At 46.1% G+C, this 16,631-nt stretch overlaps 2 protein-coding genes across 2 annotated transcripts in view; both read right to left on the minus strand.

Moving 5' to 3' along the window:
• Window positions 1-12,456, minus strand: part of LOC119159962 (neprilysin-21-like) — a 30,980-nt gene extending 18,524 nt beyond the window's left edge. The window contains exon 1 of the mRNA XM_075890168.1: window positions 12,295-12,456. The gene's annotated coding sequence lies outside the window, so the exon portion shown is untranslated. The remainder of the gene's footprint in view (window positions 1-12,294) is intronic.
• Window positions 12,457-14,350: 1,894 nt separating this feature from the next.
• The window catches only part of LOC142802918 (uncharacterized), a 33,040-nt gene continuing 30,759 nt past the window's right edge, over window positions 14,351-16,631 (minus strand). The window contains exons 8-9 of the mRNA XM_075888002.1: window positions 15,810-16,094; window positions 14,351-14,433 (exon numbers count right to left, since the gene is read on the minus strand). Coding sequence (XP_075744117.1) covers window positions 14,351-14,433; window positions 15,810-16,094 — 368 coding nt within the window. The remainder of the gene's footprint in view (window positions 14,434-15,809; window positions 16,095-16,631) is intronic.

Here is a 16,631-nt window from a genome sequence, read left to right on the forward strand (position 1 = left end):
GCGCCGCATAATACCGAGTTTGGTGCGTGTGAAGGTAGCGAAACGACCACGAGCACATCATGAGCGTAGCATATAGTCATGTTGTTACATTACACGCATCTCATGATTATCATGTTTGCATTAGTCACATACTTTCATCATTTATTCGCGTACTGTAATAAGAAATTTTGTACATGTGACGCTAGCTAAACGGCCGTGAGCGCACCATGAATGTGGCATGTGGTCATGTTGTTACATGACACGCCTGTCCTGATTTTCATGCTAGGGTCTGTCACTTGTGTTTGCCATGCAATCATGCCATACCATACAAGTTTTGCAACATGCCATGTGCCCTGAATCACCACAACATCTGCAGGACCATGAATTGTAAATCATGACATTGATGACATACATGTCATGACTTTCATGTTATGACTAGTGAAATATGTTTTTCATGCAGTCAAGTTACGCCATACCAAGTTAGGAATCAATACCATAATTGCATCAGCCAGGAGAGCTAAAAGTCGTAGGCGGCTAGATAGATAGATAGATAGATAGATAGATAGATAGATAGATAGATAGATAGATAGATAGATAGATAGATAGATAGATAGATAGATAGATAGATAGATAGATAGATAGATAGATAGATAGATAGATAGATAGATAGATAGATAGATAGATAGATACGCTCAAGGTCGCCAAAGTTCGCTAAGAAATGCTTCGCGTTTAAAATTTGCGGAGCTGGCTCTAAGCTGCGCAAGCCTTGAAACAGTGAAGCTAGGTAGTTGCTCCGAGTAAAAATATGGTTGTTTCGAGCTTGTTTAAACGTCATTGCAAGGTTTGGGCTATGTGATCTTACATTGTTCCTACGTTATTTTTCAGCGCAGAGACCTTTAGGGTAAACTACAGTCAGATGAAGATAAGGCGCGGAAAAGTCGTCATTATCATGGTCTTTTCATCGCTTCGGCGTCTCCTCACAACCAGCATTGCACAGTTCCCTATAATTGCATTCTAAATACTGGGGCCATTCGGCTGACCGCCTTGGTTTTAAACTCATTTGTTCAGTTCACCGTTGCTTTCTTTTTTAGTAAAATTTGGGTGTTGATACGTTTACTCGATTCTTGTGCCACATACCCATATATAATGATGGCAGATTTTTGGCACGAGGTCAATAAGCAATTATTTCATTTATTGCTGATCTACTGCTGTATGGTCGCTGAGGGGCGGCCAAGCTGCTGCTGTTTGCATAAGTAAGGGTGAGAATTCCTGTTGCGGACGAAAATTGCGAATAAAAGATCTTGCGGGCCACCGCAAGTGATGCACCGACTCAGTTTCTCGAAGACCAATATAAGTGGCCGCCCTATTTTGTCAAAAGTGAAGTAATTATGTGGTGAATAAAGTCAATGGTCAATGTGGCGAATAAAGTCAGTATATCAGGCGTTTAGCTTGCGGAAAAAAATTCCGGCCACCCTAATTTTTAGCACGCTATGAAGCCACTCGACGACTATCTGGCTACAGTTTCGCATGTAAGGAAGCTAAGCTTCCAATTGATCGGCCAGCGCCTGCGGGAAGGTGAGTCACTTCATGCGTTCCTGGCAGAAATCCACTCGCTTGCGCGAAATACCAACTTCTTTTTACAATGAGGAGATAGACGACAGCAATTCAAGACACCACAATACATAATTTCTACCATCTATTCTAATTTTCTCAAAGCAACCTGCTACGTTTTCATTCACCTGCTGTGGTCCCTCGTGCCAAATCATTGTCAATAACATAAAAAAATAAATTGTAACTATGTACCGCTAAAGGTGGGGTCGAAAATGTTTAAACTCCATGCCTTGATTCATTACACAAATGCATGGTCTCTCCCTGCATCATCCCACCTTGCAACGTCATCCATTAACCAAGCATGCATATTGAATATATATTCTTCCAACCGTGCAGGGAACAGATACGCCAACAAGTTATACCACGTGAGTTGTAAGAAAAAAATAAATGTGTTTCACACAAACAAAAACTGATTCAATAAATGCGATACTGCACCGAAATTCTGGTATTTCACAATGCGCCAGTAAGCAAGCTGACTAATGCATCTTAGAAATTCACTGATCAGAAAACTACAGGCAACATTGAGCGTTGCTCAGAGTGGTGGATGTTTGCCCCTTTGTAAACAGAGTTTTCCTTAATGACACGGGCATCCAAAGCCGCTTTTTTTCCTTTTTTGATATTGTATGCAGCAAATCCTCACAGTACTAGGAAGACCTGCTTTTCACATGAAATAGCATTTCCCCTAAAGTTTCACCGAGAAAAAAAAACGTGCTTACACTCTCTGGATCCAGATGAAAGTGCTTAAAAGTAATAATTGCTTTTTAGTGGATTTAAAAGAAAGACGAAAGCCTGATCATTTTAAATATCTTCTTGTCTTTGTTTTCCCAAACACAACGTTTTTGGACGGAGAGAGAGAGATTGACTTTATTTAAACATATCCTGAGGAGGCTGAGAAAGGGCCATTCCGACCCTTATTTCAACCTGGAGGCTCCACTCAGGATGGCGCTGGCAGCCGAAGGCTTGTAGCGATGTCCCGGGCCCTATGGACCGCCTGTAGTTGCAGCTTGTTTTGATTACTCTTGAGGGCTTCCTGCCAAGCTTCTTGGGTATTCAGTTGTGCTGCGCTATGGGTAGGGCACAGCCAGGGCATGTGTTCGAAATTGCAATAGGGATGGTTGCAAAGGGAGCATGTGGGTGGTGTGTCGGGGTCGACTCTGTGTAAGGTGGATGGTGTTATGTACGTACGTGTTGGCAATCTTCTGAGAGTGTGAGCTTGTGCTTTGTTAAGTTTTGGGTGCGGTGCTGGGAAGGCACGTCTTTGTCCCCGGTAATGTGAAGTGATCTTGTGGTATGTGAGTGCTTTGTCCTGACTGCAGAGATTCTCGTACCGCTCACTCATCGAGGGGTCGTTCTCTGCGGCGCGGCATGTGAGCTGACGCGCCAGGCGGTTGACCTCTTCGTTGGGATTGCAGTGGTCGAGTTCCTAACTGTCCCATGTAGGCTGGGAACCAGGATACGTAGATTTGAGCTTTGTCTTCGTTAACAAGGGTTTCTTTGCTCTCGTACTCTGTTATTGCGTTGGCGGTGAGTTTTCCAGTGCTTCCAGCTACTAGGCCAGCCGCGAATGTTCGTGCCGCCGTCTTAGAGTCTGTGTATATTGTGGAGTAGGCTTGGCAGCTTTGCAAGGCTAGTGCGATCGCCATTTCCTCTGCTTCGTGGACATGGCTTGTTTGGACGGTTGCCGCGCTTATGAGGTTTCCGTCTATATCAACGACAGCTATGGCAAACGCCTCCCTGCCATAGTAGCGGGCGGCATCTACGAGTAGCGCGTGCGTGTTGTGTTTTTTTGCCTTGTTTATGAGCGCCCTCGCTCTTTCCTTCCTTCGCCCATTGTTGAACGTAGGGTGAACGTTGCGGGGAATTGGCTCAACCCTAATGTGTTTTTCACGTCATTACCAAGTTGCGTTCTTTTCTCTGGTTGAAAAATTGGGCAAATGCCTGCGTCTCGTAGGATGAGATGGCCTGCGTGCGTCAACGACAGGCGTGTGATCTGTGCCACTCTCTGAGCCTCAAAAATTTCTTTGGCTGTGTTGTGCAGACCACGTTGCTCGAGTTTCTCGTTGCTCGTGCTATTGGGCAAGCCGAGTGCCGTTTTCAGTCCCTTGCGGAGCATGGAGTCAACCTTTTTGATTTCAGCCTTCGTAAGTTTCAGAAACGGGAACGCGTATGCTACGTGACTTACGAGAAAGGCGTGATACGCCTTCATGATGTTGTCTTCTAGGAGGCCTGCTCTCTTGTTGGCGATTCTAGCAATGCCTTTTGAAAAATTGTTCATGCTTCTTTCAAGGCGCTTGAGTGCTTCTTTGTTGTGGCCCTCCTTGGCGCTTAACGTTAGCCCTAGTAGTTTGACCGTATATACTCGCGGTATCGTTTGGTTGTTCTCAGCTTTAGCACTACTTGCTGCTCTTCTTCGCCCGAATTTCGTCGAGGGTGAAAGAGCGTTAGAGTAGATTTAGTAGGGGACAGTGCGAGTACAGTTGGCCTAAGAAATTCTTCCGTTGTAGTCAGTGCTTGTTGAAGGATTCCTTCCAAGGCACCATATGAGTGGGCACGTGGGACCCATATGGTAATATCATCCGCGTATATGGCATGCTGCATGGATGGGATTTGAGCGAGCTTCTCCGGCAACCAGTGCATCGCCACAATAAAGATCAATGGCGAGAGCACTCACCCTTGTGGGGTGCCGATATTTCCGAGTCGTTCGGATTCGCCGCATTGCTCTTCTATGCGTATGGGGGCGGTTCGATTCGCCAGAAAGCCTTTAATGTAGTTGTAGAATTTCTCGCCTAGGTTTATGTGCGATATTTCACCCAGAATGTGTTCATGTTTTATGATGTCAAAGGCCCCCGCGAGGTCCAGGGCTAATATGGCTTTGGGCGTGTGGAGGAGGCCGTAACATATGTGTTCTCTCAACATCAACATGGCGTCCTGTGTGGACAGTGCTCTGCGGAAGCCAATAATGTTGTGTCGAAAGAGTCCATTGCTCTCAATGTGGTCCGTGATACGGTTAAGTATTGCATGCTCAGCTACTTTTCCAACGCAAGATGTGAGTGATATGGGCCTTAAGTTATCGATGCTCAGCGGTTTTCCAGGTTTCGGGATGAGTGAAACCTTGGCACTACGCCATTCTTTAGGCACGGTACCCGTTTCCCATGCCTCATTTATCTTCTTAGTAATGATTACGATTGCTTTATCGTCTAGATTCTTTAGCAGTTCATTGTCGATTCCATCTGGCCCTGGCGCCGATCTGCCTTTGAGTTGTTGTAGAGCGTACCGTATTTCAGCTTCGCTGAATGGTTCGTCTAGCTTTTTTTGCGGTCGACCTCCATATGAGGGATTTTTGTTTTCCCAGGCTACTTATTTGCTTTCCAGTGGGAGATTCTTTTGGCCTGGCGTTTTGAGGAGAGCTTGGGATCCACCACTATCCTGGGCATGCTTGTGCACCAATCGTTCAATTTGCAGCTGGGTGCCGCCTCTGGTGGGTTTGTCGCTGTCCGCCATAAGGTGTTTGAGCAGCCCCCATTTGGTTCCCTTCCTCATTTTGCCATCTGCTTCGTCACATGCGTTGTTCCACTGCTGGGCGCAGAGTGTTTTGGCGTGAGATTCAATTTCGCGGCCAAGGTCCGCAATTTTTGTGCGTAAGTGTCTGTTGAGCTTGTTTTTACGCCACGCTTCTTTTAGGTCATGCTCTTTCTCCAGCAAACTGGCCAGGTGAGAGTCCATTGCCTGGATGGATTGATCAGTATCGACTTCTTTGGTGGCCTCATTCGCTGCCATTTTTAATTCATTTATTAGGGCTTCATATGATTGTTTTGTATTGTCCTTCTGCTCCCGTATTTTGTGGAACTGGTCTCAGTCTGTGATTTTGAATTTTCTTAACGCTTTTGCCTCATTCTCAACGGTAATTATCAGGATGCAGTGGTCGCTACCTAGGTCTTCGGCGAGGTTATCCCAGGTAGCTCTGACGTTCTTGGTGAAGGTTAAGTTCAGCATTGTGTCCCGCTGTACCGAATTACCCCTTCTTGAAGGGAGGGCAAGGTTGTTTATCAGCTGCAGGTCCAGCGCATTCGTGCTTTCTGCTAACTTGGTGCCTTTGCCTTCGCTTTTTAAGTATCCCCATTCAGTACTCCTGGCGTTAAAATCGGCCGCTACTATGAGCGGATTGTCACCCGCCATTTTTACCGCCGAGATAAGCAGTCTGTTGAAATCTCTTTTCTTACCTGATGGAGAACTGAAAAACATTGAGCAAAAAGATGCTTCTTTTAACAGCCCAGTGTGGTAAGATTTCCACCAGGACCATTTCCAGGCCTTTTTTGTATACGGGGGCGTCCCTTTTGGCGAACATTATGTCCTTCCGGATGAAGGTAGCCACTCCTCGCGTCTTGTTCTGCTCGGGGTGCAGGGTCGGCCTGGCTAACCTGTACCCCCGTATGCCAATGCTTTTAGCAGTTTTGCTTTCTCCACATTCCTGTAGCAATATTATATGCGGCTTTTTTTACAGGCTAGCAATAGTTGTGTTAGTGCTGCTTTGCATTTCTGAAGTGAGTTACAGTTCAACTGCCAGATCTTAATCTCGTTACGGTCAGCGGCCGTTTTGGCTTGATAGCTTGTGTGCGTCGCGGCTCGTTATTTCCGCGAGATTGCGTGCTTTGACTGGTCGGACTTTAGCTCTAGAAGTTATGCTCGGCACGCTTGCCGTAACCGCTGGTTTGTCCGCGCTTAGGTTCTGAGGAGCACCTGCCCCAGGTGGGTTGGCTGCCATCTTCTCCAGGCTCACGAGCCTCTGGTCAGCTTTGTCAGTGTAAGTCTTAAAGGTTTCCATAAACTTGGCAAGCGTGTTCACCAACGTATCAATTTTGTCCTGAGCTTAATTGTCGCGGACTCGACATTTGTCAGTGGGGCTTCTTTTTCTATTGAGACCATCTCGATCTCCTCCGTCGTGTCGCTGTCGCTGTCTACGGCCTTGCGTTTGTGTGTGTTGTGGATAGTTTGTTGTGAACGTGTTGTCGGTGGTGCCGGTGAGCTCCACAGATTAATTCCGTGGCAGCTCTCTATTCTAGCTATTGAGGTCCGGAGCTCTTCAAGCTCCTTTTTGAGGGCCCTGTTTTCTTGTTCAAGCGCTACAATACGAGAATCGGGAGCATGCTCTGACTGTGCCTTACCTTTGGGCTGGCTACTTGTGCTTCGTGATTCATCTGCAACCCTGCTGGCCCAGGAGCCATTGTTCAGCTGCTGCTGCTGCTGCTGCTGCGTGGCTGTTGGTCTCGTTCTCGATCGGGATCTGGAGCACTCCCAAAATGACAGGCGGTTGTCGGATCCCGACAGGGTCAAGGGGCGCCCTCCGGAACGAGAACGACCTCTGGATCGAAAACGCCTTCTGGATCGGGAACGCCCTCTGGATCGGGATCTCTCCCTGGATGGAGAACGGCGATGGATGCTCGAGGCGTTCTCCCGTACCGGCACCTGGTTGTGGCAGGGTTCCTTAAACGTGACAGATGTTGGTGCGTCTTGACGTTGTTGTGCTTGCCACTCTTGCTTTCTGCGTCTTCTTCTCCTTCTCACTATGTATGGAATGCGGAAGCGTCTTTTGCATTCGCGATCTCCGGTGGGGTGATTTCCATCGCAAAGCTTGCATTTCGGCTCGCAGTGGTGCACACCGTCTTCTTGTAGCGTTTCACCACAGTTGTGACATTTCTTGCTCGTTGCGTTTGTGTGCCGGCAAACATCGGCGCGATGGCCGACTCCTCCGCACGATCTGCAAACATCGACTTGTCGCTTGTAGAGCGAGCACAAAACCATGGCGGTTCCGCATATCACTGTGCTCGGAACGCGCAACCCGTCAAAGAGGATTGCGACGACTTTGGTCTTTTTAACGCGTCTTGCTTCGATGGCAGTGGGATTTCGGTCGTGCACAATCAGGCGTCTGAGCGTTGCGCCGTCAAGGGAGGGGTCAACGTTCTTGAGGACGCCCTTGCGTGTATTATCGGGCGCGGCCACGTATGCGGCAACTTCGAACGAGCCTTGGCTTGTGTACAGTTTCTGTACGTTCACGTATGATGTAGCATTATTTTGGTATGGCGTAGAAATAACAATGATGTTTTGCATATTGTTTGGGCAGATCGTGCCCTCCCGTGCTTGTTCATCGGGGATCTGGGCGGCCATGATGACGACGGCTCTCGCCAGCAGAACGAGGTCGACTCGGGCCACGTCCAATCCTCCTCTGGGTCTCATAATTACCATTATCTGGTCTTTGGGTAGGCGGAGTAGCCTGGAAGCGGATACCACACGGTGTAGTGCCGATTGACTTTTTTAAAGCCCCTCGGGTGCTTCAGCTGGTTGCTGTGCTCGACCGTCCCAGCGGCCAGCTCCTCGTTCGACGGAGTCGTCTGTCTTCGGCGTCCCATGGCGGTGGCCCATCTTGGTCTGTCGAAGATCTCCGCGCTTACTTCCATTCCCTCCACGATTACGGTGGAAGGCATTTCAGTGCCTGGTTGTCGGCTGCGACGTACGGAGGTGTATCCAGTAGCTTCCGCGTCTGGCCGAGCCCTTGGCTACATGTAACGGCCGTACTCCTCGCCAACCCTAGGTATGGTTAGGGTTAGCGGGGACGCTCGCCGCGTCGCAACTTTAAAGTCCAAAAATATGTCTAAGAGTTCACTCACCGCCAAAAATGGCATCTCCACTGAAACCGCAGAGCTTGCTTGTTCGAATAAGCACAAAGGCAAGTGATCTTGAAGCAAAGAAACGACCGAAAACATTTAGAAAAACGGGAGCCGACGTTTTCACGTCCGCGCTCCTCGACGCTACCTAGCGATCCTCTTTTTGGACGGATGTACCCATTCATCCGTCCGCCCGTCCGTCCGTCCGTCCAACCACCCACCCACCCACCCACCCATCCAACCCATCCACCCATCCACCCACCCATCCACCCATCCATTCATCCATCCATCCATCCATCCATCCGTCCATCCATCCATCCATCCATCCATTTATCTAGCCGCCTACAACTTTTAGCTCTCTTGGCTGTCTCGATAATGGTATCGGCATCAAAATTGATATGGCATAACATAACTGTACGACGAGCGTAACTGACTAGTGACAACGTGAGAATCACGACATGTATGTCATGAATGTCATGATTTACATTTATGCTATGGCTTCTCTTGCGGTGGTTTCGTTCATAAGACTTTTTGCAATGCTGGTATCGTATGACATGTCTGCATGGCCAAAATAAGTGAGAGGCCGTACATAGGAAACATGACGTGCATGTCGTGATTTTCGTGTTATGAATAGTCAGCACTACACGCCACCTTCATAGTGCGCACGCGGTCGTTTCGTTAACTTCACATATACCAAATTCGTTATTACTGGACGTGAATGGATGGCGAAGGTACAAGACTATTGCAAACATGATAATCATAATCATTAGATGCGTCTCATGTAGGAATGCACAATATACCACGCTCAACATGCGCTCTTGGTCCTTCTGCTAGCTTCACATATACCAAGTTTGATATTACGTAACGTGAGTGGACGACTGAGCTAAATAACACGTCCAAACATGATAATCATGACAGGCATGTCATGTAAAACATGACTGCATGCTACGGTCACAGCGGGCTCACAGTTGTTTTGCTATGCGCACCTATACCAAATTTGATATTGCATGACGTGAATAGACAACGAAGATAAATGACGCTACACCAGGTCTCGGAACTACTTTTCAAATAGACGCTAATGATCGTGCAACGTCAATAGTGGTAGCAGTGCTGCCTGCCTAATTTTATAAAATATACACATGTACTACTTTGATACAGGCGTCAGGCGGGGTTAACATCTATTGTAGTTTGTTGCCATACGCTGAAGGTAATTTATCTGGCAGCTTCTAGGGCTAGCCCCCTCATAAGCATCAGCACTTCATATCAGCCTCTAGTGTTGCTAATACGTATGTTGATTGATTTATGGGATTTAACGTCCCAAAACCACCATTTGATTATGAGAGACGCCGTAGTGGAGGACTCCGGAAATTTTGACCACCTGAGGTTCTTTTACGTGCACCCAAATCTGAGTACACGGGCCTACAACATTTCCGCCTCCATCGGAAATGCAGCCGCCGCAGCCAGGAACCGAACCCGTGACCTGCGGGTCAGCAGCCGAGTACCTTAGCCACTAGACCACCGCGGTGGGGCGCTAATACGTATGTTCCAGTTGTAATTGTTGACAAGGTGCAAACGACTTGTTTTATAAACATCTGCAACTATTCAATAAATGTCTGTGCGTGGAACATTTGCACACATATTTAGTGTCATTTCATGATGTGTCACTCAATCGAAAAACTGCTCCACTGTCACATCCTGTCCGCATGCTTCGCATGACGTCGATTACCAGGTACATAAGATTTGCAGAATTTTTTGAAAATTTCTATAGCGAAAAACTCGCGGCACAATTGCCAAGCAACCACCGATCACGTGCTGCTGTGCTCGGCGGTTGCTTGACAACGGTGGAGCGAGTTTTTTGCAACATCACTGCCATCTTTATAGTTCGGCAAACAGTTTTGCTGTTATAGAGTCGCATATTGAAGTATGCACACTAACGCCACCTTAAAAAAAATCATGCATTGTGTTCACGTGGCGCAAGATTCATGCATGATCCGAAATACCACGTTCGATAAGAACGCGGAATTTTATACGAACGCGGTTGCATCTATGGGGAGCCCACGGTTGTCGCTCGGTCGACGATAAAACTCGACTAAGTTTTGCATTGCGCGGGCAAATTTTCGTTTAGGCGCTGCTTGGCGCAGCAGATCAGATTAACGCAGCACAGCGCCATTGGCGCACCCCCCCCCCCCCCTCAATAATCATAGGAACCAAAAGACAGTCTAAGAAAAGTATCGGGAGTGCCATTGGTAGTATTTGAAATGTAAATGAGAGGAAAAAGAGGACGAGAGATAGCCTGCAGCTCGCAGGCACCGAACATGCGATCTACTAAGGTTCTCCGACTGTCATCTATCATAATTCGTGGGGTATACATATATGTTTAAACAAGCAGCGTGAATAAGCGCCACCGGCAAGACATGACGGGTGTGGGGAAACAATCTTTCTGCCAGATGGAGTCAAGTAGCACATGATATTAACATGTGCTACGTAGCACGTAGCACGTGATATTAGTTGGCGTCACGTAGCAAGTTCCGTAAAACATGACTACATGCTACGCTCATAGCGCACTCATGGCCGTTTCGCTAGCTCCACATATACCGAGTTTGGTATCACGTGACATGAATAGACGACAAAAGTAAGTGGCAGGTTCAAACATAATAATCAAGCCATGGAAGTTCTATACGGCACAATTGACGGCCGCTTCGTAACGTTGTGTGGATTTTAAAATACCTATCAACCTTCCTCATTCGTGCTCCGCATTTCATTGATTCCCGCTGTACTCGGGATCTCACGATGTTTTAGATGCGGAAGCATCTTATACTCGCGCCTTGTAGTGCGCCGTCCGCACCGCTTCTCAAACATTCGACAGCTGACGCGCGCGCATGCGCCGTCGCGCCGTCGCCCACCATCTGTGCCGCGCGCGCTTCTCCTTCGAGAACATTCGACAGCTGACAGCGCATGCGCCGTCGCGCCGTCGCCATCTGTGCCGTGCGCGCGCTTCTCCTTCGAGAACATTCAACAGCTGACAGTGCATGCGCATATACTCAAGGTCGGCGCTCGCTCGCTCAGTTGGCGCTCGTCGGTTGGTTTGTACGGCGCGTCGACGTCCAAGGTCGCGGTGAAATGAATTCCAACGAATCCACAAACACAATGATCGACGTCCCTTCGACCAGCGCCGTCCTTTCGCATACGTGTGTACGTGTTCACTCATTTAACACCCCCTCCTACAACCACGTTAACCAATTTAGCCATCGACCCAAGTAAGTCGCACTTTAACACCCCGTTAACCAATTATATGCTCCGCATCCTCCTCGGTGTTCCCCCGAGGGAAGCTGCGGGCAATTTTTTTTCTCTGTTAGGTGCCGTAATAATATAGAAACAATGATGTCCATCAATGTATGAGGGATGCTATTAGTCCTACTTGTAGTGTAAATGTGAACAAAATTGATAAGAAACATAACCATTTGCTAGCAGAGACTAAACGTGTGAACGCGTGCAAATAGTCATATTACAGCTTGTTGTAAGATTGTGAGATCCGCTAGGCCAACAAGCCCAAAAAGAGTGCTCCACATTAGTCGTCATGGGTGCTGACAGCGCTCACGGAGATGACGGCGTTTAAATATACATACATGCCGAATAAAGCGGACGGAGGGACGACCACCACTTTAGCTCAGTTGGTAGAACAACAGAGGCGTTATCGGAACGTTGCAGGTAGGGTCCACCAGTAGAAAGTCAATTCCTGTGTGTTGTTCCTTCTTTATGGTAACATTGCAAATACTACTAGATACATCCCGTACACTTTTTTTGGCATCACTGACAGTTAGCTAGTTCCTGAGCCCAATACAGGAAAATAGACTCTTAAATTTTCACTTCTTTTCTATTTTTTCGAGTAGAGTTATGAGTCGCCTCCCACACCGCTTGCCACTTCTTATATTGGTTTTCGAACAAAAGGACAACTACACTGGTTACTACCAAATTAATGGCATAGACCTACAAAAATTGTTCGGTAACTCGAATGCGAAAAAGGAATAGAGGAACGAGTACTCACAGTAAAGTCGTTCCACGAAATATGGTGCGATGCGCTGTCCAGGACTTCCCACGAAAGCACGCAAGTTGGCCAGTTTTGAGATGGCAATTCTTCGATCTTCGCCTACGACCCAACTCGATGTCTCGAATTCTCTTCTGAAGGCATTGCGGATAATCGACAACATTTTCTTTACCTCCTCCACCGAACTCGGTGACGCCTCTGCGCAGTAAGAAAAATCTATCTATCTATCTATCTATCTATCTATCTATCTATCTATCTATCTATCTATCTATCTATCTATCTATCTATCCATCCAGCTATGGCTGCTTGCATGGCCGTTAAGCTGCAGGAATGCATACCAAAATTTTCATGACACGCTATCACTGCTTGACAAGTATCAATGACAGCTCATCCATTGTACTTACAAGCATACTTAATTCTGCAGCATGGTACCGGGTGTTATATCATCGCGTGTATATATATAGGCAGGCATGGTGGTTGAGTGGCCGTAGCGTTGCATATAGTCCAGTAGATCCTCCGTGAGCGGTCACAACGTGGTTTATTTCGACGTTTCGGCCTAGAGTCTGGCCTTCATCATAATCCTGATGAAGGCCAGACTCTAGGCCGAAACGTCGAAATAAACCACGTTGTGACCGCTCACGGAGGATCTACTGGACTATATATATATATATATATATATATATATATATATATATATATATATATATATATATATATATATATATATATATGTGCGTGTGTGTATGTGTGTGTGTGCTTACTCTTGAAGACCTGTTTGCTACTGTCTGCCACTGTCAGAATAGTTCTTTTTAAAGCGCAGTAAATTTTAATATTTCACAAGTAAGTTGTCTGGGGTCACGCAGTTCTGCCCTCACTTGCTTTTTACGTCCTTCATACTAACGCAAAGCATTTCTTAGAGGATCAATTAGCATTGGCATTACTTATTACTGTACATGTGCACTTGAAAGATTGATTGGTGTAGAAATGACATCTTGTGGGCACCAACTTGGTTTTTCAGGGAGCATTTATTTATTTATTATTTATAGAATACTGCAGACAAAAAGTCCAAGCAGGGTGAGCATACATGAAACACACTAATAACAGAATTAAACAAGGTTGCAAAGCGTTTTTTACACAATTTCTTTGCTATAAGACAGAGGGGTTATGAATTTTAAAAAAAGTAACAGTTGAACAACAAGGTGATAATACCATTCAAGGAAGTCATGGAAGAAGAGTATTTACACAAATGGTCAAGGGCGTTGAGGAAATGCTTCGGTTAGTTTATTCCAATCATCTATTGTTTGTGGGAAGAAGGAGTACCGAAAAGTATCAGTCCTTGCGAAGATTGGCGTTAGGGAATGAGGATAGTGGTGTCGAGTGGGTCTGCTTAACAAGGGGGATACGTATACTGCGGTGTCTAAGGGTAGCCTGTGGTTCACTATGTCTGAAAGAAACTGTAGCCGACTTTTCATTCTTCGAATTTGTAATAGTTCTATACCATTTGCTGTTAGTAATGCAGTTCTATACCATTTGCTGTTAGTAATACACGATTTCGTGCTCTCAGACAATACCATTGTCGGTTACAACCGAAGGAGACATGCAGAATCCATGCAGATTTGACACCATTCCACGCTCTACAAATTTTGATACGCGTGTGTTGTCAAGTTCTTGTAAACAATATGTCGAGACTAACGCTGCCAAAATCGGGACAATTCTACCCAACGAACAGTTGTTTCAACAGTGACTTAATCAGACAGATTATGCAGTTTTTTTAGTAGAATGGCAATATTTGCAAACGTTTCAACAAGTGCATTCATCTGTTCTGAGATGTAGACCTTGAACGAAGATGTTTTTCGTAATGGTTAGAACGAAAAGCGGTCGTAACAACGTCTAAACGTCTTTTGTGGCATGTCAAGTTTATTAAAAATCTAATATATGTAAACCTGTGTAATGAGTTAACGTATGAATAAAAAACGCAAAATAGCCGCAACGAAAGTAATCACAATGACGCGAGATGTCTGGAAAGTTGTAGAATTCGGTATTTTTATTGTTCACCCTAATCCAAAAACCAGCGCCCTGCCGGATTGTGGGCCCAGTATGGCGCTTGTACCAGCGCCTCCCTGCGCTGGTACTGGGACGCTGGAGCGGCAGCGTCCCAGTACTGTGCGCAAAATGGCTTCACATGGTTAAAACGAGGGTGTCCATTCGCCATAAATAAATAGATACTTAAGGAAAATAGCGCGCATTCTCATAAAAACGAAAAATGGAAAAGTAAAACGCCTCCTGACGGGATTCAAACTCGCCACCAACTGATTACGAACCGAGTACACTAACCACCACGCCACGCCAAACGCCTGTCTAAGGTTGTAAAATGATCCGGAAAACGCGGCGTTCGACTTCATGTTTACAAGTCGCACAGTCAAGATTAACGCAATATTCCTTTCCAAATACCAATTGCATGTTGATTCGACAGTGAAGACCAACTTCTGGGCACCGAATGGCGTGCGGACATAAGCAAGAGCGCACAATATTTTTTTTTTGAAGCATCCACATGTTAACTCTGAAAATTTTCAAATTGACTGGAGGAGCAGCCATAGATTGTCGGCTTTTGCTGCTGATAGTTTTCTCTTTGATAGTCCGTTCTCGCACTTGCTACTGGTCAACATGTAGAGATGATTTAAAATGTCTTGTTCAGTAGATATTCGGACACACGAGTGAATATTGAGAATTCTTTTTCGCACAAGTGACGATGTAGCAGTACACATCCGGGAAACCTTGCGAAGTGATCGAGAAAGCTCATTTACGTTTCGTCAACTTGGTGGCAAAAAACAATTTCTTGTTTCTGTTAGGAGTGGCGTGCAGCTCCACGATTACAAATACTGCAATTTGGAATCGTTACAGCCATACACGGCTGATGCGGATATGGGCGGTATACGCGGGGCATCTGGGAAAAGGTGCATTATAATTGCTGCGATACGTACGTGCACCAAAAGAATACGTATTCTCGGTATATGTTAGGGTAGCATCTTTCCATGCCCTCAAAAAAGCGTTTTATAATCAACGACACTGAAACATACCACGGTACACGCTACAATAATGCATGTGCGCGCTGCGCTGGTAGGAACAGTGCGTGCTCCAGTATTCACCAGCGCTCGCCAGTGAAAACTCCAGCCCTTCCAGCACTTAGCAGTGTGCACAAGCATCACAGCGGTCAGGCCAGCGCATTCACCAGTGCGACACAGCTTTTTCCCAGTGCGCCCAGTGAAGTGACAGTGAATACAAGCGTGTACCAGTGTCCCCAAAGTGTACCAATGCCAAAAAACGTACTGGCATCGCGCTGGGGACGTTGTTTTTTGCAATAGTGCGTAAAAACGATTGATAGGTCCAGTTACGACAAAGTCAATCCAACTACAGAAGAATGTACAACAGCTTAACATCATTAGAAAACATACGCTGATAAAACCTGCTTTTAAGCATTGACATCAATAAGAGTCCACTCAAAAAAGTAAACACACCTCTTTCTAAATAAGGGCTCAGGAGGGCCAAGCGCATTGCCTTGCCGGTGTGGTCATAGCAAACTTCACTTGGCTTTAAAAATTGACCAATCTCGTATGGCAATGTGAAATTCACCAGTCGCGTGTAGACATTCCAGGCGACCAGGTAGTTAAGTCCCTTTGCTCCCAGCCACTTGGACTTCAGGGATAGTGCGAGAATTTGCAGGTCATTATCCTTGACGAAAATGGAGTCTGTTTCTGTATAGGTGTTGTTGGTGTACTTGGAAAAAGCAGTCACCCATTGTTCTGGTAAAAATAAAGAAGTAACGCTTTCGTCAACACTTTTCAGTGAGTTCTCCAGCGTCAGCGCAGCAAATCTTTCATCATGATTCAGAATATTTCGCACGGCAAATAAAGTAAAAGGGCCATACATTTTGTGGGCGTCTTTTACCGAAGTATTGTTACCGACATAAACAAAAGCCTTCGTTTCTAAGTGCCCTTACAACAGTCAGCGTTTTTAGATGGTCATTTGTCGGGCTTCTTTTCCAATTATATAGATGGCAAAAGTGAACAGGGTCGGGTACTTTCTTTGAGAATGCAGTTGGAAAGTGAATTCTTCCCAACACTAAGGCCCGTATTCACAAGCCAACCTCATCCTTTCCTCGAGTTTTCCCTATCAATTTTAAACATTTATTGCACCTCATGAAGAAATTCAGGCAGTATGCATGAATCAGTACTGCCCTTACCTTTCGTTCTGTTAACATTTTTGTGCCTTTTTAACGCATGTAGAAAGTACAGGAAGTTGAGGAAAACGTGAGGTATGGCCGAGGTTAGTTTGCGAAT

The sequence above is a fragment of the Rhipicephalus microplus genome, chromosome 3 (assembly GCF_043290135.1).
Source record: "Rhipicephalus microplus isolate Deutch F79 chromosome 3, USDA_Rmic, whole genome shotgun sequence".
NCBI classification, from domain to species: Eukaryota; Metazoa; Arthropoda; class Arachnida; order Ixodida; family Ixodidae; genus Rhipicephalus; species Rhipicephalus microplus.